The 24245-nt window shown below is 37.4% G+C and overlaps 3 protein-coding genes and 1 non-coding gene across 4 annotated transcripts; all 4 read left to right on the forward strand.

Annotated features, from left to right (window-relative positions):
• Positions 1-3851: 3851 nt before the first annotated feature.
• Positions 3852-14796, forward strand: LOC122036854 (acyl-CoA-binding domain-containing protein 6-like). The gene is made up of 18 exons (XM_042596273.1): positions 3852-4070; positions 4349-4419; positions 5858-5921; positions 6000-6071; positions 6196-6399; positions 6497-6574; positions 7243-7353; positions 7441-7507; positions 7608-7669; positions 8057-8199; positions 10419-10545; positions 10622-10736; positions 11588-11676; positions 12135-12218; positions 12297-12482; positions 13533-13688; positions 13782-13841; positions 14437-14796. Exons 1-18 carry the CDS (start codon positions 3912-3914, stop codon positions 14611-14613), a joined length of 2025 nt encoding a protein of 674 aa, XP_042452207.1. The 5' UTR covers positions 3852-3911; the 3' UTR covers positions 14614-14796.
• A 1946-nt stretch (positions 14797-16742) lies between these two features.
• On the forward strand, positions 16743-16815 carry TRNAA-CGC. The gene has a single exon. It is a non-coding gene; the product is annotated as a tRNA-Ala (tRNA).
• A 171-nt stretch (positions 16816-16986) lies between these two features.
• On the forward strand, positions 16987-21518 carry LOC122036876 (CRS2-associated factor 2, chloroplastic-like). The gene is made up of 6 exons (XM_042596309.1): positions 16987-17730; positions 18439-18566; positions 19652-19877; positions 20184-20311; positions 20457-20610; positions 20984-21518. The coding sequence occupies exons 1-6, from the start codon at positions 17034-17036 to the stop codon at positions 21430-21432; spliced, it is 1782 nt and encodes a 593-aa protein (XP_042452243.1). The 5' UTR covers positions 16987-17033; the 3' UTR covers positions 21433-21518.
• Positions 21519-21940: 422 nt separating this feature from the next.
• Positions 21941-22710, forward strand: LOC122036890 (ubiquitin-40S ribosomal protein S27a). Its single transcript, XM_042596322.1, has one exon. The coding sequence runs from the start codon at positions 22030-22032 to the stop codon at positions 22501-22503; it is 474 nt and encodes a 157-aa protein (XP_042452256.1). The 5' UTR covers positions 21941-22029; the 3' UTR covers positions 22504-22710.
• Positions 22711-24245: the final 1535 nt, after the last annotated feature.

The following is a 24245-nucleotide window of genomic DNA, read 5'->3' on the forward strand; positions in this document are numbered from 1 at the left end:
CATGTCTATATTTAGCAGAAAGACGAAACCTACTATGGGTGGGGTTAAACACCCCCCTTTAGAAGAGGATTCAAGCTGTGCCTCTTTTTCACCAGAAAGATCATCTGTATCACTGGATTCGTATGCTTCCATGTTTGTATTATTTCATCGTGTTGTTCTTTATAAATATCTTTATTTATTTTGAATCTCGATTTTTCCAACATATTCGTGACAGGTATCTCAGTTTATCCATGGAACATCATGTAGTTTGTGGCTATCTTAAGAATCTCACAGAACAACGGGACCAGGCGAGGAAGGAGTTAGAAGCTGCCCTTTTTCGAGAGAAAAAGAACCAAACAGAAATTGTGCAGCTACGACGTAAACTGTCCCAAGTCAATGGGGCATTAGAGGAGGCCGCAATTCAAAATAATGAGTAAAATATCACTCTTTGTGAAGCTCTGCCTCACATCTCCATACGGATGCTTTCTTTCGGCGGAAGAAAAAGAGTACAACTATATGTGTCCAAGGAGGACGATACCTATGTCTTTGTAATGTATCATTAGTTACTGCTATAAAGGGACTGAATTACACACTAATGTTTGAATAAACTCTTTGTTAAGATATTGTTTGTCTTATGTTATTATGAAACCTAACTATAGACTCCAAGCCTTCCTCGTCTACGCTGAACAATATTTGTAGTCCCTCAATCTAAATGTTGACTTTGGATCTCATTTTTGGCCATCTTTACGTTTTATGTATTTGTTTATAGTTAGCCACAAGCTGCTACATGTTGTAGTAGCTTCAACGGTACAATGTTGCAATATCATCAGCTTGTAAGGAGGTGCTCCTTGTCCCCACAGGACGGTCTAGTGGCTAGCACATGAGTTGTTACCGGCATGACGTCTGGGGTGCAATACTCGGCCAAGCCGAGATTAAAAGCCTCTCCTACACTTTGTAGCAGTTTGTACGGATTGGATGTCACCTCGTGTAGCAGTTACTTTGAATTGGCTGCCACATCGTGTGGCAGTTAATTTGAATTAGCTGCTACAACGTGTAGGAACTAATCCTATTTTGTGAGATCCAAGAAGATGTAGCCGTTGTTAATGCTGAAGTAACTAATAAATACATTTGTATGCAGACTTATCAAATAGAGTATAGGTGACCTACGACATCTTTCCATTCATCCGTCACATCCATAAATGATCACTCGTACCTGTCAGTTATGGGAGGTGTGACAAGCAATATCTGTCATAAACCACGGTTAGTGAAAGGAAATCCGAATCTTACTTTTTCAGACCGCCAGTTGGATGATGAAGTGGATTGATTTTGCCCCCTCCCGCTTTCACAGCGCACCCCTCTTCCGTCGTCTCTTTCACTGTCAAATGACAGTTGTATCCTTATTTTTCCTTTTTGTTCGATTTTATTTAATGTATATTTTTTTAATTTTTTTGTAAGTTTGAAGATTTTTAATTTACTTATTATTTTTTTATTTAATTTATTATATAATTTTTTCATCAAAATTTATATATATATATATATTAGTAATTTTATTTACATTTTTATTAGTTTTATGTTTAAATGATTATGTTTATCCAAAGAAATATAATAACCTAACACAACCAAGATTATATAAATTTATATAAGTAATTTAAATACTAAGGATTTTCAGCTTAGTACCAGTGATGTAGTAGCTGGATTTTCTGCATTGAATGGTCTAAAATGTCTTATTATATGTAGTGTCCTTTGTGAGGATTAAAGTATAGCGCCAACAGAACCAACTACCCTTAATATTCATGCCCACAACGAATATGGTAGCATAAGATTAGAGACTAAAGGTAAAATGATATGACATTATGACCTATCAAGTAAATGTTTTACATTGTACCAGTATACATTTCAATTAGCTGCTACACGTTGTAGCAGCAAAATATCCACGCATAACTCACCTCTACTCCACGTTGTAGGATGTTAGGGTCCTAGCTACTTAATTAGCTTATCACGTGAAGCGTTATTGTGTATTTTTTAATTATTTTTTTTGTCATCTACAGCATTAACGCGTTCATAAGTTTGAACGCGTTAATGCTACAGTAAATAAAAAAACGCCACATATCTCTGCAGAAGCAAAAAAAAAGTGTCACATCGGCGTTAATGCTTAGGCATTAACGCCCGTTGCAGATGCTCTAAAAATTTATAATCGTAGCATAAATCTTTGAGGCTCTATTGAATGACCACTCAGAGCAGGCATCGACCCTAGAATGACCACTCAGAGCAGACCCATCACCCATATGACTATACATACCTGGAATAATTAATGACCCCTGCCTCGTTTTCTTCTAAGTAGCTTTCTCAGTCAGATTTGTTTGGGCTCGTGCTTAACTGCTACACGTTATAGCAGCTTCCTCCCCATGAAGCTGCTACACCTTGTAGCAGCAAAATGAAAGTCCACCGGAGAGCAGGCGGTTGGTGCAGCCGACCTTTCACTTTCCCGGCAGGGGCCCAAGTGGTTAGCCGGATGACCTTCGACGAAGACGAGGGAGACGGAGGGAGTGAAGGAGAGAGAATTCCAATCAATCTGTAACAGGAAAGGCACTGAAGCAGTGGAAATTTTTTTAAGAATAATTTTTGAATCGGGTTGATAAAGACAATATGAAAACTATGGGTACCGAGTACGTTAATCTCTGCTAGAAAATATCAAGGTAGCTGCTACAAGGTGTGGCAACTTCATGCACAGTTAACTGCTACAGGTTGTAGCAGCTTCCTCCCCATGAAGCTGCTACACCTTGTAGCAGCAAAATGAAAGTCCACCGGAGAGCAGGTGGTTGTTAGAGCCGTCAACCATCCAGGTCGTAACATAAGTCCTTCCGACCTTCTACCACAACCAATCCAAGTCATATCCTACAAGCACGGTTTCATCAGTCGTAGTAGTTGATGCAACGATTAGAAATGGGAGAAAAGCCGCGGTGCATCTTTATACAATTATTACAGCTATTTTTATATCGATTTCACAAGGTAATAACGGTATGGATTAAGAAATTAAATTGGAGTGAGGTGGTAGGATCTCACAGTAGACCTGCGATTGAAGATGCCGGAGCAACTTTCCGGGCGAGAGCGCAAGGGACGAGTTTCGACGGAGGGATCGAGGGAAGGGGGCGAGCGGCGAGCTAGACAAAAAATATTGAACTTTCCGGGGAAGCATCAGGTCGCCCGGAGGACGGACGCCGGAGGGGACCGGGAGCAAGGGAGAGAGAATGGCGAGGGAGAGAGAGAATGGCGAGGGAGAGAGAGAGAGCGACGAGGGAGATTTTATTTTTGGTAATAAGCGCTGTCGAAATTTTGAACAAAGGCGAGAAAGGGAGAGAGTAACTTTTGTGAATTATTTTATTTGTAGTGAAATCGAGCTGGCGGTGTCACGTCTGTGCGTCGCTCACGATCACACACAAAGCGTCGCCCAACATAACATTTCTCTCTCTCTCTCTCTCTCTCTCTCTCTCTCTATATATATATATATATATATATATATATGAGACTCATTTGGTCTAGTCAATTTATATGCAGACGGGCCCTTGTTCAACGGGTCAATTGAGACGAGTTTGACCAATCATTCGAATCTAAGCGCTTTGTTGGCACATTGAACCCGTTCAATATGGACACTTGATCCCTCTAGCTCGACTAACCTATTCAAAGTGGCTAATGCGTTTGGTTCCTCAAATGCTCTAATATCTGACAATAACGCCTCTTGAATTTTAGGTAACGGGAAGGATTACTTGACCGTGCTGGAAAAAATATGGATACGTGATATTTCATTATAACACTATCGTAACGGGAACTAATGGCGACGACAAGTATAACAGCGGGATATGATGTAACGGTTTTCGCTCTTTACATCGAACGCTGCACCTTCCTCCCGTCCTGTACCTTTTCGTCGAGGACCGATGGCGACGGCGAGAGCGAGCGCCGGCCTCGCTTACCCCGACAGGTTCTACGCGGCCTCCACTTACGCCGGATTCGGAGGATCTCCCCGCTCCTCCTCCCCCGCCGCCTCCAGGTTCCAGAACGACGTCGCCCTCTTGCTCTACGGCCTGTACCAGCAGGTGGGTTCCAACTCCATTCACACCCCTTGCATTTGTTTATTGATTCTGGTCGTTCCTCGACATTCCTCGGATCTATTCCGTGTTGTTTGTGTCGGGATCGGGGCTGATCTATTGTTGTGACTTGAGATATGGCTGATCACTTCTATGAGACGTATATTTTCCACATTGGATCTTGTTTTATGATAGATCCACATGTTTTTATGGACGAACGTTTGTAGATTATTATATTGCATATGTAATTTAGTTGAATTCATTTCGAAATTGATTTGCTTATACAGGCAACAGTTGGGCCTTGCACTGTTCCAAAACCTAGAGCATGGAATCCCGTGGAACAGAGCAAATGGACGAGGTTAGTTGTTTTTCTTTGAATCTGTTATCATAATACCGGATCTGTTTAATGTGGATTGCTAATACTTTGATAACTGGAAGAGAAAAATTGCATTATTATGTCATCGAGATAATCTTCTGTAATTCTGCATTGTAGTTTTTAAGAATCTGAGACTGAGAGATCACATTTCAAATGTAAAAGAACTAACCAATGAGCTATGAAACATATCAAGAGTGATTAGACTCATTAGGCAATGATTATAATGCAAAATTCAGTGTGTTCTAGAAAAGGAACATACATGTAAAAGTTATATTGACGTGAAAAAAATAATGCCATCTAGTCTTGCCAAGACTGCATTCGTAGTTTCCAATAGTACTATTGCCCTTCAGTACTTGATGCCTTATCTTTGTGTTGATTAAATAGACTCTTACGTATTAAGGATGAACTTTTTATTTCTATGTTATGCACTAACAGTAGGATTAGTGAGATGATCATAGTTAGTTCTAATAACAGAACAGAATGGTATGCTATAAACAAGATATGAGTACCTTCTCTAATGTTTGAAATGCCATTTTAGCAACATGAATTGAAGAATCGAAGGCATAGTACTGATATGAAGAATTAAGTGCCCGTTAGGTTTAAAGAAGAATTTTGTATATTGGCTTTATGGCTAGCAATGCCTGTTTCATATATTGGTTAGTCGTGAAACATGTGAATTATTATTATAGAGGGCATCATGAACAACTTTATTTCAGCTTGAAAATAATAGAATGTTAAAGAAATCATTTTGTATGGATTAGTCATGTGGCCATCTTTGGATAAGACGTGGAAGAGAAAATGAAGAAACTTTATTCATCAACTCCAAGACTATCTATAACACTGTATAGGCCCCTTATATAGGCTTTTGCAGGCAAAATAAAGACTTAACTCTTATTAAGACTCAAATAATATAAACTTAGTCCAATGACAGACTGATGCAAAATGTAATATATATTAAACTGGACTTTGAGCCAGTTATTATGAACTGGTTTGTCTCTGCAGTAAGCAGTGTACACTTCTAGTAGATTGGAAATCATTTGAAACGAGGTAAAGGATAAAGGGAGATTCACGGTAACTGTAGGGGTGAAATGATACACATTGTCTAAATTGTGCCAATAGCGGGAAACAAAAACAATAAGTTCTCTTCTAAAATAGCCAGAATACTATGATTTTGGGTTGTTGTTCTGGCATTAATCTTCAAATTTATACTTTTAATGCCCTTTATCTGAATATTTCTCAAGCACAAAACTATGTCTTCTCTTTTCATTCTTTTGCTAAGGTCCTTTGGATAAGTATATTTCTGAGAATTATCGTATCAATATTTTCTTCAATCTTCTAATGGCCTGATTAAATGCTGTAATTTTTTCTTTATTTTTTGACCCTTGTATATATGAGACGAGCAACTTTTTTTTGTGCATAGTTGGTATGGACTGGGAAATATGGCTTCAACAGAAGCAATGCGTTTGTTTGTGAAGGTATTAGAGGTATGTGGATGCCTTTGTTTTTTATCATTTTCTTTTTGCTCACAAAGATATGATGTATTGTTGTTTCTTCTCTTCTAGGAGGAAGATCCTGCTTGGTACTCAAGGGTTCCTGAATTGGCAGGAGAGCCTGTTGTAGATGTTGAAATGCTTGTGAGTTTTTTTAGCAGACCGTGTCAACTATCAATTTAAACCTGTACTTGAATCCATAATCATTATTTGTAGGCTATCTATGTTCAGCCTTCATTATGCATGCTTACACTGTTATCTTCCTTAGAAACCAAAAGAGGAACTGCATACTTTATCACCATATCAAAATGGTAATTCCTTGCCCAAGACAAAAACTGTTTCCACTGAAAGTGGTATTGTGACTGAAACAAATGACAAGGATGTCATAAGTGAAGGTCTTGGTTTGGTTGGCATGTATGACCAGTGGATTGCACCATCAGTATCGGGAAAAATTCCCAAACCTCGTTATACGGTATTCTATTACTGTTTCATGAAACTTATATGGGAATATTGAACATGTTCTTTAGTTGATCACTAAATGTTATCTGACATCTATTTACATTTTACAGCATGGCGCAGCTGTTCTTCATGAAAAAATGTACATTTTTGGTGGAAATCACAATGGTCGCTACCTTAATGATCTCCAGGTATGTAATAATGTGGCTAATAATAATGGATGTAATTTGCTTTTGATTGAGAACCTAGTATGCCGATTGTTAGCCAGAAAGTTTGTCTCAAGTTTGGTACTCAGAATCTCAGTTAAGTAGTCTGAGATTTGTTTGTGATTTTCTCATCTTTATTTGCATTTTTTTCCTCGCCTAGGTTTTTCTAATCACTGGTGGAAGTGATTAGCAGGCAACTCAATGATGCTTTGATGTCTTCAATAGCATCATATGGATTCACATAGTTACATGACTTGGAATTGACATACTTTTCTTCCTTAACATTTCAAGTCCTGTATATTAGTTAATACTCCTTTAATTCTTGAATATTTCTGTTTTTTTACCTCTTTTGAGTAGTCATTTAATGCAGGACATTAATGTAGCATTTTTGTTGGTCAAGATTTTACTGGATTTCCCAAAATCACATTATTATTGTAATACTATTATAGTCCTACAGGAAGTCTTTCCAAACCTGTAAATAAAGCTACTAAAACTTTTAAATTTCCCACTTCTTTCTTTAGGAATTGTTCAATTGCCTTCATTTGTTTTGATAAATAACCACTTCAACTTGTAATTCTCTTCTTCAATTTTCATTTAAATTTCTTTTTATTAGACTAATCAAATATGAACCTGGCTGTGTTTAATTACTGAAGGTTCTGGATTTGAAAACTTTGAAATGGTCAAGAATAGAAGCTAAAGCTCTAGATGGACCCTTGGATTCCTCTACCGCCACTTATGTTGTTCCCTCTGCTGGTCATTCCTTGGTAATGAAAAGAATTCTCTTTAGTAAGATTAATGATTAATAATCGCTCTATTGTAATCTAGACTTCTGAACTCACTTTTAACTGTAGATTCCCTGGGGAGACAAATTGTTATGTATTGGTGGGCACACCAAGGATCCATCTGAGACTATCGCAGGTCTAATTCTGTATTTATTTATTTAGTTTTTTATATACCTACTTTTATCAATTATTATGTTTTTCTCCTCCCAAGTGACATTACTTTACCATTGTGGCAGTGAGGGAATTCAATCCTCAAACTTGTCTGTGGACAAACTTGAAGACAAATGGGAAACCACCGGTAGATTTGCTATATATATTATCAACCATTAATTCAAATCAGAAACTCAATTTTAATATCTTCTCCTTGAGGCTAGATGTTTTTGACTTTTGATATTTGAACTCTGTTGCCAGTTGCTTTTTCAAGAATTTCATGACAGTGGTTTGAGAATACTTTTTATATGGCATTCATAAGTATAATTGTGGAAACCTAATGTGCCTGGGACATCATCAGATTGCTTGTATATGACTTTTGCAATACCACACTTATACCATTTTAAATTGGAATTGCTAAACAATTAATTCTCATTATAAGTATTCCTTGCTTTTTGCTAGTTCAAACCTACAATTTAGTCTCCATAAAATGGAGATAATATTGTCTATTTTGTTCTTAATCTGTTTTCTGTAGATCTCACGTGGAGGCCAATCAGCTACCCTTGTTGGTAATACTGTAGTTATATTTGGTGGAGAAGATGCTAAGAGATCTCTTCTAAATGACTTGCATGTTCTTGTCTTGGAAACTATGACCTGGGAAGATGTCAATTATGCCGTGTAAGCTAGCCTTATGTTAATGTTCTTTGAACATATTTTTTGCTCAACGAATAAAATTGTCAATAGGTGAATTTTGATTTACATATTTGAACATCATAACACATGTGGACAAATAATAATTATACGTTCATCCAAGTCAAATTTATATTGTTCATCATAGTTTAGATTAACTCAAAATAACCAAAGAAGTTATTGATCATAGGCTTTTCATTTTAGCAATGTTGGTTGCACTAATCTAGATGCCTTTTTCCTATAAACAGCTACTACACAATTAGAACAGGACAAATCCAAACTTATTTACATTATAAACTTGTTATCAACTATTACAACTACAAGATGGTGTAAGCTCCAGTAGTTTGGTGTTGTAATTAGATTTTGGTCAAAAGATATTCGGATAAGCCCAGAACCATACAGGTGGATACTTATGATACAATGGGTAATAGGAGTTTATGCTCTCACCGCTCTTCCAATAATTTTAAACAATTTTATTAGTTATATTCATACTAGTTTCTTGCTTTGGATGTTAGAACAATGGAGAGTTAGTATATAAACTCAATGGTTGCCACAAATGGCAGATTCATGTTGAGTTATTGATTCTCCTGCTTGAGAAAACAGATGTCCAATAAGATTGATGGAGAAGTTTCAAAAAATAGAGATTCAAACAATTTAGCTTGTATAAGTTATGTTACACTAGAAAATGGATGGAATTAATTGATAATTGGTCAAAACAAGTGTGTAAATGGATTGAATTGGTTGAAATGTGGACTAATTGGGCAGTTTCCGAAAAATTGGCCTGTCTAATCAGTTTCTAGTCAATCCTAGCTTAATTCCTAGAATTTTCACAAGTGACAGAGAAAGAGCATTCCTTGCTCACTTGAATCCCACCTCATTTCTCTCAGCTTTCACAAGTTGATATTTACCATGAACCCACTATTGTGTCACCCGAATTCCTCATCATTCACAAATTGTCATGTACCGTGCTCATTGCTTTAGAAAACTAATTGTAGGTTAGGAGAGAACACAATAACATCTTTTTATCCACATAAAGATTTTTTAAAAAATAAAATTTAATTCATATGCAATTCATGATTCAACTAAACCTTAAAATATGGAACAATAACTTTCTTAAAAACATATTACTAATACAATATTATTCAACAATTTTATATTAATACATGTAATAGAATCTACTTTTTTATTTATGATATTGTTGTTATTATGTTAATATATTTTGTGCTATTAGCCTTACTCTATTCATTCTATCATTTATTATTTTACTATCTTTTATTGATAATTTGCTATTTAGTTATACTTAATATGCATTGAATATATATTTTGTAATATCATTTATGAAATAATTTTATTTCTCTTTCGCTTTCTCATTTTATTTTATTTTTCTAGTGATTCTTATCCCATTCATCCTACCTACCCAATAGCATATTTACTCAATTTTTGGCCATCTAATTCGATGCCAATACCAATTTTGAGAACTATGATAATCTTGGAAAGTAGGATTGAATAGTACAATGATTAGATTGTATATCCTTGTCAAACTATACTTGTAAAATACATAACTAGTTGAGTAATTGGACTGTTCACAATATAAATATATAAATTGGTCATTCCTCTGACAATTTGAGCTTTTGAGAATAAAAGTTATCCAGTTTAATATCATATCGGAGCAGGAGCAGAAGGATTAGGTTCATTAAGTCGAGTACCCCACCCACACATGAAGGGAGAATATTGACAATATAAATTTATAAATTAAGGTGTCTTTCTTAACAATTTAGAGTTTTGGGAATAAGTATTTAGTCAATCAACTCTAATAGACACAAAACAGGGAGGCTGACAAAGAACAGGTGAAGCTACAAAGATGAAATGCTCTGTAAAGTTGGATAGCTTTCTTTAAGCACAATGAGTAATCGCTAGGTTGTTGGTGTCTTCTTTGACTTTGTTTAACTTCTTGAATAACTAATATGTGAGTTGGGTTGAGTCTACTCTTGATACAAGCTGATATTACTGTCTACTTATCCAGTGAGTCTCAAGTATCTGCCAAGTTGTTTGCCTTTACATGACACATATATAAATCTGTGTTTGGAAAGTTGACTTACAAGTCCAACTGTTTTAATCTCTGAGCTATATTTGAATTTTATACATTGGAGTGTTCATGTTAAAATGAGTGGTGATCCATAAGTCATTCTCTTTTCGTGATCCTTTAGAGGCACACCTCCCTCTCCAAGGTCAGTCCATGCTGCTGCTTGCCATGCAGACCGGTATCTTTTGATTTTTGGCGGTGGGTCATACACTACATGCTTCAATGATCTTCATGTCCTTGACTTGCAGACTGTAAGAGCTACTGTCCCTTTTTGGTTCTATAGAAGCATGATGATGGATAAGGTTTTATCTTTCTTTGCCTTTTCAGATGGAGTGGTCAAGACCAGACCAGCAGGGTGTAACACCTGGTCCACGAGCTGGCCATGCTGGTGTTACAGTGGGAGAAAACTGGTTCATAACTGGAGGTGGTAATAATGTCAATGGTATGTTTGAACCTTTTTCATCGGAGTAAATCACTTAAACTTATTACCGAAGTTTTAATTATTCACATTATACTTACCTACATGCTCCTTTTTTTTTTTTTAATTTTTTTTTTTATAAATGTTTTAGCATATGTGATTTCTTTCTGCAATTGCAGTCCAAACAGTTTGAGAAATATACTTAATCACCACTTAAGGAAGGCTTCAATGCAAGTGTCAAATTACAACCATAGGTTCTTGAAATAAAAAAAGATCTAAGATACCCACAAGTCAACTATTAGGATGTTTGCTCTGGATTGTCCTATTTCTAAATAATGTTCGAGTGGTTTCATCTCCTAAATATAATTGTATATAAGCTTTTTGCATACCAATTTATAGCAGTCTAATTATTAGTTTTTATTTTCTTAGTTTCATCTTCTAAATAAAACTGTATATAAACTTTTGGAATACCAATTTATAAGGGTCTATTTATTATTATTTATTTTTCTTTCTTTCTCCCTATAATTAGAATGGGAAGCAGGTTGTCCATGTTAATCCATACCCAGATTGCATTGTTAAGTATATTCAATTTTACTTGCTTGTGCGTATGCATCACATGGACCAGTATTGTTTTGTTTTCTGATTTGGTGTTCTTCCTCTGATTGGTTGTACATTGGTGTATCAAGTAGCATATTTGCAAAGGTCAATGTGGGTCTGATTTTACTTGATTGAATGGAACTTAACCAATCATAGTTTTTGAAGTGAATGATGTATGATATGTAAGCTTTTTAAGTGGATTTTTTTTATAAAAAATATTTATTTATTATTTACTTTGCATTTCTACTCTCCTAATTTATATTCATTCTATATCTCAGGAATCTCTGAAACTCTTGTTCTGAGCATGGCAACATTAGTCTGGTCTGTTGTTACAACTGTTGAAGGACGAGTACCACTTGCTAGTGAAGTAAGCTTAACTTCTCTATCACTCAGTTATCAACAAATTGTCACAATAAAGCAGATTCTGTTTCCAATATTGTCTATTGGTAAATTTCTGAGAGAGAACTGAAAACAATCGAAGACTTTTCTTTTTGGACATGCACTTTTAGCAGTCAAAAAATTCACACGGAGACCCTTAAGAGTTCAATTTTCAAAAAAAAAGTAATTAGAAAATATACCTTTTTGCCCCCTAAACTTAACACTTACAACCACATGCTATTTGTTAATAACTATACTCTCAAACACCATGCCATGTCATGAAACTTAATGCAGCAGAAACATTCATGAAGGAAGAAAGTTGTTGGCATTAAGAGCCTATGCACCTTATTTTAATTAATCAAAGAATAATCTCCTGTTGCATCTGACTGTTTGTTGAATAATGTGTACAAATATTAGCTCTTATTAGTATCTTTCTTTTTTTGTTAGGGTTTAAGTTTGGTCACAACCACCTACAAAGGAGAAGATTTTCTTTTATCGTTTGGAGGTTATAATGGTCATTATAACAACGAGGTCAATATAAATATCACTCCTGTTTTTCCTTGTATTTTGTTTCACAATTTGTTTAACATTATATTTCTTATTGATTAGGTTTTTGTTCTCAAACCAAGCCACTTATCAGATTTACAATCAAGGATAATCGATGGGTCTGCATCACATTCTGTTGCTGTTGTAGTACCAACAACAAAAACGAGTAGGGATATGGAACTTGAGATTGAAGCAACTCAAGATAAAAAGATCAAAGAAATTGAGGTGGACAATGGTGACTCAGAGCTGGTAGTACCGTAACATGATTTCACAGAGTATTTGTGCAATTTAATATTTGCTTGTTCTGGTGGTTTTATGACAAATTATATAAATCTGTCAATTGTATTAATTTGGCTAGGATCTCAATTCAGGACTTTAGACAGACAGATGTGTAAAACAAGATTGAATTCCATTGCGGTGGCATGAAGGCTGACTGAGCTCGTCCAAGTTGAAAACAATTTGGTCTCAAGGTAATCAAGAATCTGGTTCACTTAGCTTGAGTTTGTCATAATTTGGCCTGAAGTGGAATGAAGTTGGGAAGCAATTCTCCTGGAAGTTGTTTGTCTTGATTGGTTAGGAAGCAGCTCAACCTAGATAGAGGAGTTAGGTTTAGGTGGACTCTTCTAACTCACTTGAGTTGGACATAGTTTGGACTACTAATTGGAGATGGATTGGAGCACGCTTGTACAGGTCTTTGCATAGTCTAAATGGACAAGGGACGAGCTAAGCAAAGACCCATAGCCTACTCTAACCCATGTCCATTTAGTGGTTTGAACTACATCCAACTTGGGCTAGTGGAGTCTACCTCAACCGTAGTCCTCCATCTCAGTTGAGTTGCTTTCAAACTCAATCAATACATGAACCACTTTGAGTTGAGTTTCTTCCCAATTCTTGCAGAAACTAAGATCCAGAGCACTTCAGACTAAATTATAACCCCAATTCAGGCAAGGTGAACTGGACTCTAGATTACCTTTAGAACCAATTATATTCAACTCAGATGAGCTCAATCGACACTTAAGCAACCTCGATAGGATTCAACTTCTTGTATTTATCTGGCTACAATTCCAAATTGAAGTCCGAGCTAACTTAAAATTATTTGCAGATTCTTGTGATCTGTTATAGAATACACCATAGCATTGCTATCCATACATACAGCTGAAAATCAATTAGTAAACAATGCACAAATTTTGAGGTCAACCATTTTTTTTTTAATCATGTTTCATGCATGGGAAAATTGATATGTGAAGTTCTTAAAGCATGTTCTGAATCTCTAACTTGATCCTGAATTGAAAAATCTAGAATGTAAGACATGAGGGAGCTGTTGAAAACCTAGTGGACGCTCTAAGGACAGAGAAAGAAGAACTGGAAGCAACACTTCAGAAGGAGCAATTGCAGAATCTGCAAGTTAAGCAAAAACTAGCTGAAACCGAGACCAAGAACACTGAACTCACAAAGGCAGATTTTTTGAAACTTTTGTCACCCTTTTACTGGAATATGGTTTGCTTAAACAATATAAATGATTACTTCGTAAGTTTGTGAACTTTGCAGGAACTTCAGTCAGTTCGTAGACAGCTTGCTGCTGAACAGTCAAGGTGCTTTAAGCTTGAGGTATGCACTCTCAAACACATAGACCACTGTTTGGAAAATGAAGGCGTGTCTCAATTGCTTGAGCTTAACAGTAAAAAAGTAATGATATGTCTAATGCACACAAACATTCAATTGGCAAAAAGCTTGAAGTTGTGTCTTCATCCGATATAGGATGATTTGTGAATATATTGCATTGAGCAGTGATAAGCCCATAGAGGATCAATGAATGTTCATCTTTGGTGGCCTTTTGTTGATTTATAAGTGCATGATAATTTGTGAATAAATTGCATCAAGGAACCATCATGATGTCCATCTATGGTAGTAACTGACTGATTGTGGATTTAACACACTTCCATCTTATGTATGAATAAGCTAGAAAATCAGAGTAAGATCCTCACCATTCCAGTCTCGTTGTCTCTGCTCTTTTTTTTTTTTATTGCGAAACTAAATGCATGCCCACCGTTCACATTCATCAGCTTTCTACTAGCTCCACACCCACGAATTAAAAACAATGATTGGCACTTCTAATCATCTGTTTTTGTTCTTTTTTCAATAACTGAAAATCTACTAAAGCTGCATGTACCTAATGCATTCTGTAATCATCATCAATACACAGGTGGATGTTGCGGAGTTGAGACAGAAGCTAGAAACACTGGGAAGCGTAGAGAAGGAAGTGGAACTGCTTCGACGGCAGAAGGCTGCTGCCGAGCAGGAAGCTTTGAATGCAAAGCAGAGGCAAGTCTCAGGTGGGGTTTGGGGTTGGCTAGCTGGAACCCCTCCCTCTCCATCCTAACCTTAATCACACTGCCAACACGAGTAATATCCATTACTATTTACTCATAGCATTTTTCCTTCTTGTCTTTATTATTGTGATTATTTTCCTTAAGCATTCGTTTTAAGTAAATGCAATAATTTTAAAAAATGTAGCCTTTACCATCTACTAATGATTGAACATTTATAGTGTGTATTACAACAATTCTATGCTGTTTTTTTTTTGGTTCACTATTTCATTTGGGAAATGCAAACCGATTGGCTCACGGAATAGAATAGAATTGACTAGGAATTGATGTGGTTAGATTGCAAACTCAGTCGAAGTGGTTCCCAAATTAATGCAATTATTGAAGGGCTTATATGGGTTGTCGAAATTAAAGTCATTTTGTGTGAAATTCTCATAAAATGTTTTAATTTTTTTTTTAAAAAATGTTTGTTGAAATATAAAATTGTGAGCAAGAGAATTTCCTATTCATCACATTTTGAGTAGATGATTTCCTCTCAAAATGAGGTGAAACATTTATTTTTTCATTCCCAGACGCTTCATCCTCATCAATTAAAACCCTCTCCTCCCCCAACAGAAAAAATAATAATAATATTCATATAATTTTCATCCTTTACTCGTGGAGTTGGAACAAAGCAAGGCTCGGATGGTAGATGGGCAATTGTACTCGACACTTCTTGATAAGAGTCTTGGGAAGTGACAGTGAGTCTCCTCGGATGACTCTAGTAGTTAGCGTATGAGGTGTTGTCACAATGAGATCTGAGGTTTGAATCTCGATAAAAATCGAGATAAATACCTCCCTTATGTGCTAGTCATTATTCCAAAGGCTAGTAGTCGTCCGTGATTTACCTCCTTCGTGTTATTCTTGGGACGAGTTGGCAAGGGTGCTGGGGGCGAACGTATTCATCTTTTTGCCACAATTGAGAAGTGACAGTAATGTCCCCTCGATGGATCTGGTGGTTAGCGCATGAAATATTATCATCATGAGGTTCGAATCTTGATAAAATCGAGATAAATATTTTCTTTATGTGTTGGTCATTATTTCAAAAGTTAGTAGTCTCACAAAGACGAAACACTCGCCCCCAGCGCCCCCGCCGTACCCAACCCAAGGTCATCTGGGAGGTAAATCGTAGCATCCGAGTGAACATGTGACAGACAGGGTGTAATACGGGGATAGAAGATTTATTCCCCAGCTGTCCCAAGGATCAAGTTAATAGTCACCTTTGCCACCATGAGAAATGGCAGTGATGGTTCTAATCTAATTAGTTAGAGGATGATAGATTTGGATCAATTCTTAACATTCAATTGTTAACATGTATATATTATTAGAAAAAAAATCTCTCTCAATCCTTAGTCAACTTGATATTTGATTATAAGTTAGAAGCTGGGATTGATCAGCATCCATGATCTTCTTCCAAGATAATTTTACCACCTATACTCGACGATGCCCCCGGTTTAGCCGAATCATCAAAATGCCAAACTCGTCGATTGAGCTTCGATATGCTTAGGCTCGTCTCCAACAACCTCCCCCCTTTCAGAGAAACTCATATCCAATTCGGTCTTTGGAACATCCTCATGAACACATGAAAGAACATCCTCAAAATTTGCATGAACATCCACAATTTCAAAACTTGCCTTGAAATAATGTAGCGATAGGTACCTTCCTTAGGCGTATCAGCATTAGGAATAGCTTCAATGGTTGGACTGGTAGCTTCTCCTGACAGAATGGGACAGTTCTCATGTTTTTCCTGCTCGGCGACATGTACTGCCCGCCTCATCCTTGATTTGCCTCTCGTTTTCTGAGACTTTGAGAGTCTCATCCCGGTCCGTTTCTTTCTCCTCAACACCAAAAGCACATCTCGTGAATCGTACACGCTGTCCGAGTCCAAGTTTTGAGATGGCGAACCATCTTCTACACTGCCAGCATCATCTCTCTCCTCGAGAGCTTCATCAAACTCATCGTCGTCGATCTCGTCAGCCTCCTTCAACCAGCTCCGCATCAGCCGATTCGCTGTCCCAAGAGTGCTCCGATGAATACTTAGGGGCTGCTTGTCTCTCCGATGTCGGAGGCGGTGCCGAATTCTTCGGCCTTGTTTCCTATAGAAATAAAAAGTAAACTTTAATTCCAATGCACAATAATCCGTCGCGGGGGTCTAGCTCATATGGTAGAGCGCTCGCTTCGCATGCGAGAGGCACGGGGTTCGATTCCCCCGACCTCCAACCGATTACTTTTTTTAGATAATATCCATGCTCTTTTTTCTTCTTCCATCTCTTATTTAAAATACATAATATTTTTAAATAATTTCAAAAAAGAGTTGCTTTTCAGGATTTTTTGCGAAAATCTTTTTTATTATTTTTTACGAACTTCATTAGTAGTTTATCGGGTTCACTCGTTCGCCCAGTTCGCTATCATCGTCTTCTTCGTCTGCGCTCCAAAAATGCGGCTCTACGCCACCGCCGGCCCCAATCTCTTCTCATCGCCGCCTCCCAACCCCCGCATCAACGACCCCCTTCCGGCCAACTCCCCACCCCCTCTTCCTCTCCCCGCCAAATTAAGGAACAAACCACCACCTTCACCATCGAGACCACCACGTTTTCCGCCGCCTCCTGCGAAGAAAGACGCACTCAAAGCCACCCACCACCGATCCCGGTACTACAAGCCCGTATCCGAGGGGGTCCTCACCGGCGATGAAATCGGCCGCTCCGTCGTTGTCGGCCCCTCCGGCATCTCCTACCACCTCCCTGGCGCCCCCTTCGAATTCCAGTTCAGCTACTCCGAGACTCCTAAGGTCAAGCCCCTCGCGATCCGCGAGCCCGCCTTCCTCCCCTTCGCCCCGCCCACCATGAACCGGCCCTGGACCGGAAAGGCGCCGCTTTTGTCCAAGAAGGAGAAGGAGAGGAAGAAAAATATCCGACTTTTTGAACCTTTGGGCCATCCAGACAAGGAGAGCGAAGGAGAGAGTGGGGAGGATGAGAAGGGTAAGGTGATGGAGATGGCGGGTACGCCTGCCAAATTGGGCTGGTATCCTAAGGATGGCCGGAGCCGGGAGGAGATACTGGGAATCCCGTTGAAGAAGTGGGAGATTCATGCTCTTATCAAGCCAATATTGTCTCACAACCGTCAAGTGAACATTGGTAAGCATGGCTTTCCCGTTGCAGAATCAAACAAATCTATGCTTTTCTTTCAATGTTGATTGAGTTTAGAATTACATTATTCAGCTATGCTGTTAATCATTGCCGATTTATATCTATCCCTTGCATTTAAATCTTAACAAGGACACAATGTGATTGTTTCTTTTTATTTCTCAAGCGATTTGAAGTGCTCGAAATTGCTTGCAGTGGAAAGTGGATTGCTTTTAGTACATCAAAAAATTAATGGTCATTAGGTGGACTTATGTCATAATGTTTCTATCATTTACAAACCAATTGCCATTCCCTTAAAGCAAGTGGATGCAACCTCTTTCTGATATTGCATATTCACATAACTGTAAAAGGGTAGCCCGGTGCACGAAGCTCCCGCCATGCGGGGTCCCGGGGAAGGATCTATTGTACGTAGTCTTATCCTGCTTTTTACAAGAGGTTGTTTTTAGGATTCGAACCCGTGACCTTTTGGTCACATGGCAACAACTTTACCGGCTCCCCTTCGCATATTCACATAACTGTGAGTAATAAAAATGTTTTATAAATTCAATATCCATGTAAAAGAGATGCATTACTGAATGGTAGATCCCCACTTTCGAATTTAGTTGTCTTCTAGCAATAAACATGAGTCTTCTTTCTTATTCAGCCGACTGTGGTGATTTACTTTGGCTCATTCTATTGATATGTTTTGAGTTTATTCAGGCAGGGATGGTTTAACACACAACATGTTAGAATTGATTCATTCTCATTGGAGGCGCCAGCAAGTATGTAAAGTTCGATGTAGAGGCGTTCCCACTGTCGATATGAACAACATCTGCCTTCACCTTGAGGTGCATACTTTTTAAGCATAATGTTTGGCAATTGTGTACCATTTTATACAGTGTGCACAAAATGTATGATGTATTAACAAAACATATGATGTGTTCCACACGCTTGACATTGTTGATATGGACAATATCTACCTTCATCTTCTTGGTATTCTCGGCTAAAAAATTGATTTTGTTGTAGAATATTTACAGTTCAGTCATGTAAGCCCATGTGAGACTATGCCACCATGGTAATGTGACTGCTTCCTGACCAATAAGTTGCAACTTTTCTCTTATCACACTTATTTTGGCTAAAGATTCCTGCAACTAGAGAGTAGTTCTATGAATATAGAAGGTGATCGCTGAATGTTATTAACAGGAAAGACTCTGGTTGAGACATTCAATCTTAGTTATTAGTAATAAGTTAATCTGGGGTCTGTGAAATTTTATCAATATTGACTACAATGTTTGAGCTACTATAAGGTAGAATCAGTGTTATAAGAGCATGACAAGGTTCCAACTGGGAATAACAAGAGATAGCAAGATCTCATTTGATAAGAATTCAATAAGGCAGACAACAGGAAGTCCATGTACACAAGTTTTATGATTGATGGAAGAGTATACTTTATTTGTCAGTGAGGTTATCTAGCTTTTACGAGCATAATAACAGCTAGATAACTCAGTTGGTAATGGTAAGAGCCTTTGTTGTGATCGGCAAGATCTTGGGATAAAATCCCATCTTCATGATAGGATATATGATACAATTAATTAAAGGCTTTGCAATGTATGCTTATAAAAAGCAGATCAGGAAAAAGAAAATCAATCTCCATATTCCCACTGCTTAGAAGTCAAGGACTGTGAGGATAGCCAATTCGTACAAACCCTTTTCACTTGTAAAGTCACCTTTAAACATGATGGAAGATTTTCCAATGAGATATGCAATGCATTGCACTTAAAAAAAAAATCCGTTGGTTTGGTCTACTTGTGTATCTGTTGCCTTAGTGCCAGCCACCTATACCAATCCCAAGCTGCAGGACTAATTGCTCTAGCAATCTATGTTTTTCGTATGTTACTTGCAAGCAAATTACTGGAGTTCCTTTTGATGCTAGGAAAAGACCAGAGGGAAGATCATACATCGAATTGGAGGTGTTCTGTATTTATTTCGTGGCAGAAACTATGATTTCCGTACACGCCCAAAGTACCCTATAATGCTGTGGAAACCAGCAACTCCAATTTATCCAAAACTTATTCAAGAGGCTCCAGAAGGACTAACGAAACTAGAAGCAGATCTGTTGAGAGAGAAAGGGAAAAAACTACTGCCAATTTGCAAGTTGGGTAAGTTCAAACTTCTTCATACCTAATGTTTACCTCCTCTATTCTTTTTCAGTTTCACTTTTTTCATGTTGCTGCCCATTCCAAAGACACAATAATATAAGTTGTCCAACTAGAATAATCAATCAGGATATATTTAATCAGTAATATTCCTTTGCTCAAATATAATACATGTCCTATATATAACTACATGTCTTGTCTCTTCTGTTCATTTTATTTTTTTTTTCAACTTTATTAAAGAGGAGTCATACTGAAGCTTTGTGTTAACTTCTCCATAAGCTGAAAAATATTATGGAATTCTACTTGCAGCCAGAAATGGAATATACATAAAACTTGTCAAGGATGTGAGGGATGCTTTTGAAGGAAGTGAGTTGGTTAAAGTTAATTGCCAAGGGATGGAGGCAAGCGATTACAAGAGATTAGGTGCTAAGCTGAAGGTTCATGAGCAACTGCTTTCTTGCTGCTAAAGAATTAGTTTAAATTCTGAACAAAAAGAACAATTCAAATACTCGCACCTTCCTGGAGTAAGCACAGTAGTAGTGGCATCATTTAGTGACTTTGGGCTTGTGATTACTTTTACAGGAATTGGTTCCGTGTGTTTTGTTGTCATTTGAGGAAGAGCAAATATTGATGTGGAGAGGTAGAGAATGGAAATCAAGATATCAAGGTCCTTTGCGTTTAAATACAAAAATTCAGAAAATTGAGGACGGCGAGTCATCAAATCTGAATGAATCAGGTGCCTCAAAAGCTTTTCATTTCTTTTTGCTCAAATCAACCATTTGGCAAGACAGTTATCATAAGCATTTTACAACTAGTCGAGGTGAAACAAAACTGATAACTGAATTTGTACCCGAATGCCTTAATCTACTATCACTATCTCACACCAGGACTTTGATTTTTCAGTCTGTAACTAGTCCTGTTCTGATTTCTGATACTAAACACAGGATCTTAGTTTTGTCAATTTCAGAAAGTGCCATGTGCTATGGTGTGCACACCACCGTGATTCTTTACATCATTTCAGTGTTTTCATTGGATTTCAAAGTCGGTCCTTCCGATTAGACCCAGTGCAATTTTTGTTTGAAATCTGATACGTTTTAATTTGCACACAGGACAATCAAGTGCTTCCACTTCAGATACTGCTCCTGGCATTGAGATTATAAGCCCAAAGATGTTTTCTTTGTGGAAACGTGCAGTTGAATCAAACCAAGCATTGTTGCTAGATGACATTGACCTCACTCCAGATTCTCTTCTCGAGAAAATTGAGCATTTTGAAGGCTTGTCGCAGGCAATTAGCCATTCTTATGACGCCTTGATTCTTCCTACCAGTAAAGATCCTGAGGGGTCCAAATATTCTTCGGAAGGAAGGTTTAGATTGGAGGCCAGTGATGTTAGCTATGATGAATTTGGGGGAGAGAACAAAAATGGAGAAGACCATTATGACTACGACAAGAGCGATTATGATAGTGATGATGCTTATGGCCACGATGAGATCGAACATAGTGTTCCTTTCGGATCATTACCTGTTGATTCAATAGCAAAGAGGCTTGGTGAGGATTGAAATGTTTATTAATTTGAAAGGCAAACGTGTAAATCATTCAGCAAGTAATTCTACATATTGATATCCGCATTTGGCAGTTTGTAAAATGCAGAGTGTTGATGATACTTTAGTCGAAAATCAGATCAGATGAGCTTCGGGCCATTGGTTTAGTTAGAGATTGAGCTAATGGATCGACTTGTATGTTGAATTCATCTTAATACTGCTAGTGGATTGTCCCTAAAAATTCATTGTTAGATAATCTAAATTATGATTATATATTTTTATATATATCAGGTATTAGATCTTGCAAACCAATCTGTCTTGTATGGGAATCAAGCTCTCGCTGAATCTGAGCGCAATGCAGAGTTGTATTTCAAATAATAATATTAAAGAAAAATATTATTAATAAAACATTTTTTTAAAAAATGGATGACGAAATGAATTATGCGAATCGGGTCGGATTCTAAACGGCCAACCCGCAAGACGGGTGCCCGTCTCGGTCCTTTCATTGGCTATAAAACGGTGGCCTCTCAATTCGCGAGCAAACCCTAATCGATCTCCTCGCCGCCGCCCCGTTGACGGATCTCGAGCCCTAGCCCTCTTGGCGACGCCGGCAAGATGCAGATCTTCGTGAAGACGCTGACGGGGAAGACGATCACCCTCGAGGTGGAGTCGTCGGACACGATCGACAACGTCAAGGCGAAAATCCAGGACAAGGAGGGCATCCCGCCGGACCAGCAGAGGCTCATCTTCGCCGGGAAGCAGCTGGAGGATGGACGCACCCTTGCCGACTACAACATCCAGAAGGAGTCCACTCTGCACCTGGTGCTCCGCCTCCGCGGCGGCGCCAAGAAGCGCAAGAAGAAGACCTACACCAAGCCCAAGAAAATTAAGCACAAGAAGAAGAAGGTCAAGCTCGCCGTCCTCCAGTACTACAAGGTCGACGACGGAACTGGTAAGGTCACCCGTCTCCGTAAGGAGTGCCCCAACGCCGAGTGCGGCGCCGGCACCTTCATGGCTAATCACTTCGATCGCCACTACTGTGGCAAATGTGGCCTGACGTACGTCTACAATAAGGCCGGGGCTGAGTGATAAACACCATCGTACTGTTTTCTAGTTTGATAAAAGTCTGCGATTTGCTAAGATACTGTTGTCTTTAATGATCATGTTTTATCGATGCAGTTTTGGTTTAAAAAAAATTGCTCTTTATTTAGTATCGAACGGTAGTCTTGTTTAAGTTTCAAGAATGATTGAGATAACGCTCTATTCGAACTGTTAATTCAATTTGGTGATTCTCCATGGTTGCTTATATTGTCTCATGAAATCCATCTGTATGTGCCCGAGTGCAGATCACTCACTTGTTATTACAATTAGATAATTATTATTAGAATTTTTAGTTAGATCTTGGTTATTAGACGGAGAGTTTCTTTCTTTGAAAAACCTAGAATTTCTCTAGTTTGTGAAATTTCCACTTGCGTTCTTCATAATCTCTTCTTTAGGAAGTTACTGCGTGTACTAAGATTTGTCTGTATTTAGCCATTTATGAACCTGTTTTTGTGATGATTAGGCCTTGCAAGATTCCTTGGTGTACGATTCATAATTTTTGTTGATTGCTTGGGCAAATTCTTTAAGTAGAACTATCTCTTGATTGATCCAAAATGCATTTTTTTGTCTCTATATCTGTGTCAATGTTCTTTCTAATTTCCTAATTACAATGGCATTCATTTTTTGATGGGAATGAGTTATGAACTGTTAGAATTTGTGATGTCTAAATGTTCTTCCTGTTATAATAGTTAGATTCGATTAATAAGGTGAATACTATAAAATATATAAGAAAAATTAGAATGGAATTGAACTAAATCATCTATAAGGATTAGAACAAATTATTCAAAGGTTGAATAGGGAAAACAATGGTAACGAATGCTCTCTGGTTTGTTCTTTTGCACTAACTTGATAAATGAGAAGATTAATGGGAAAAAAAATTCATTTGAATTAAAGTATTGGCCGTACTGTTATTTTTTATTTTTGCATAAAACCTCCCAATTGTCATTAATCGTTATATGTAACAATAGGACATCAAAAGATTCACTAGAGTTGCCAAGGTTCGAAATTTAGTTTGAGTTGGGGCAAGGGTAGATTTTACGGATTTTTGTTTGTGGAGGTCGGTTGCTGGGTTAAATGCGATGAGCGCGGATGTACCCGGTGAGTAAATAAAAGGAAAGGCTGTTCACGAATAAGGAGAATGGTTCATTTTCAAAAAACATAGATCCGTTACCATAATGCTCAGTGCTGGTCTCATATATACTAAGGAAGAAGGAGGGTATGATTTGAAGGTATTTAATATTTTTTAAGAAAAACCTATTAAAGATACTTAATATTTTTTTAGAAAATTAATTTTTCTTTGAAATAGGAAAATGGATAGAATGTAACCTTTTTGTTTTCCAATCTTAATTGCTCACGGGGTTGCCCCCGCCACTATAGTACATGAAAGGAGGTTCATTTATCATTCATTTTTAACTATAGTATATTTGTAAGAATTTTTTTTTTAAAATAGAACTTGTAATTAAAAGATGTTGGATTTTTAGACGGTCTGTTGTGAGTGTTTTTTAATTTATTTTGATGAAAAATTTTTGTGGGTTTAGATTAGTCACCTCAGGTTCAATATTATCTGATTTGATTAATTTTTTTGTTTTAATTGCTCATGACATTTCCCTATTATGATGTGATGGTAAGAGATTGGATTTGTTAGATAATGAGAGTTTAAAAGATTTATTTGTATTTTCTGATTTATTTTGATGATTAATAAAAAAATTTCATTAGACTAAATTGATTAT

This window comes from Zingiber officinale, unplaced genomic scaffold (assembly GCF_018446385.1).
Source record: "Zingiber officinale cultivar Zhangliang unplaced genomic scaffold, Zo_v1.1 ctg222, whole genome shotgun sequence".
Lineage (NCBI taxonomy): Eukaryota > Viridiplantae > Streptophyta > Magnoliopsida > Zingiberales > Zingiberaceae > Zingiber > Zingiber officinale.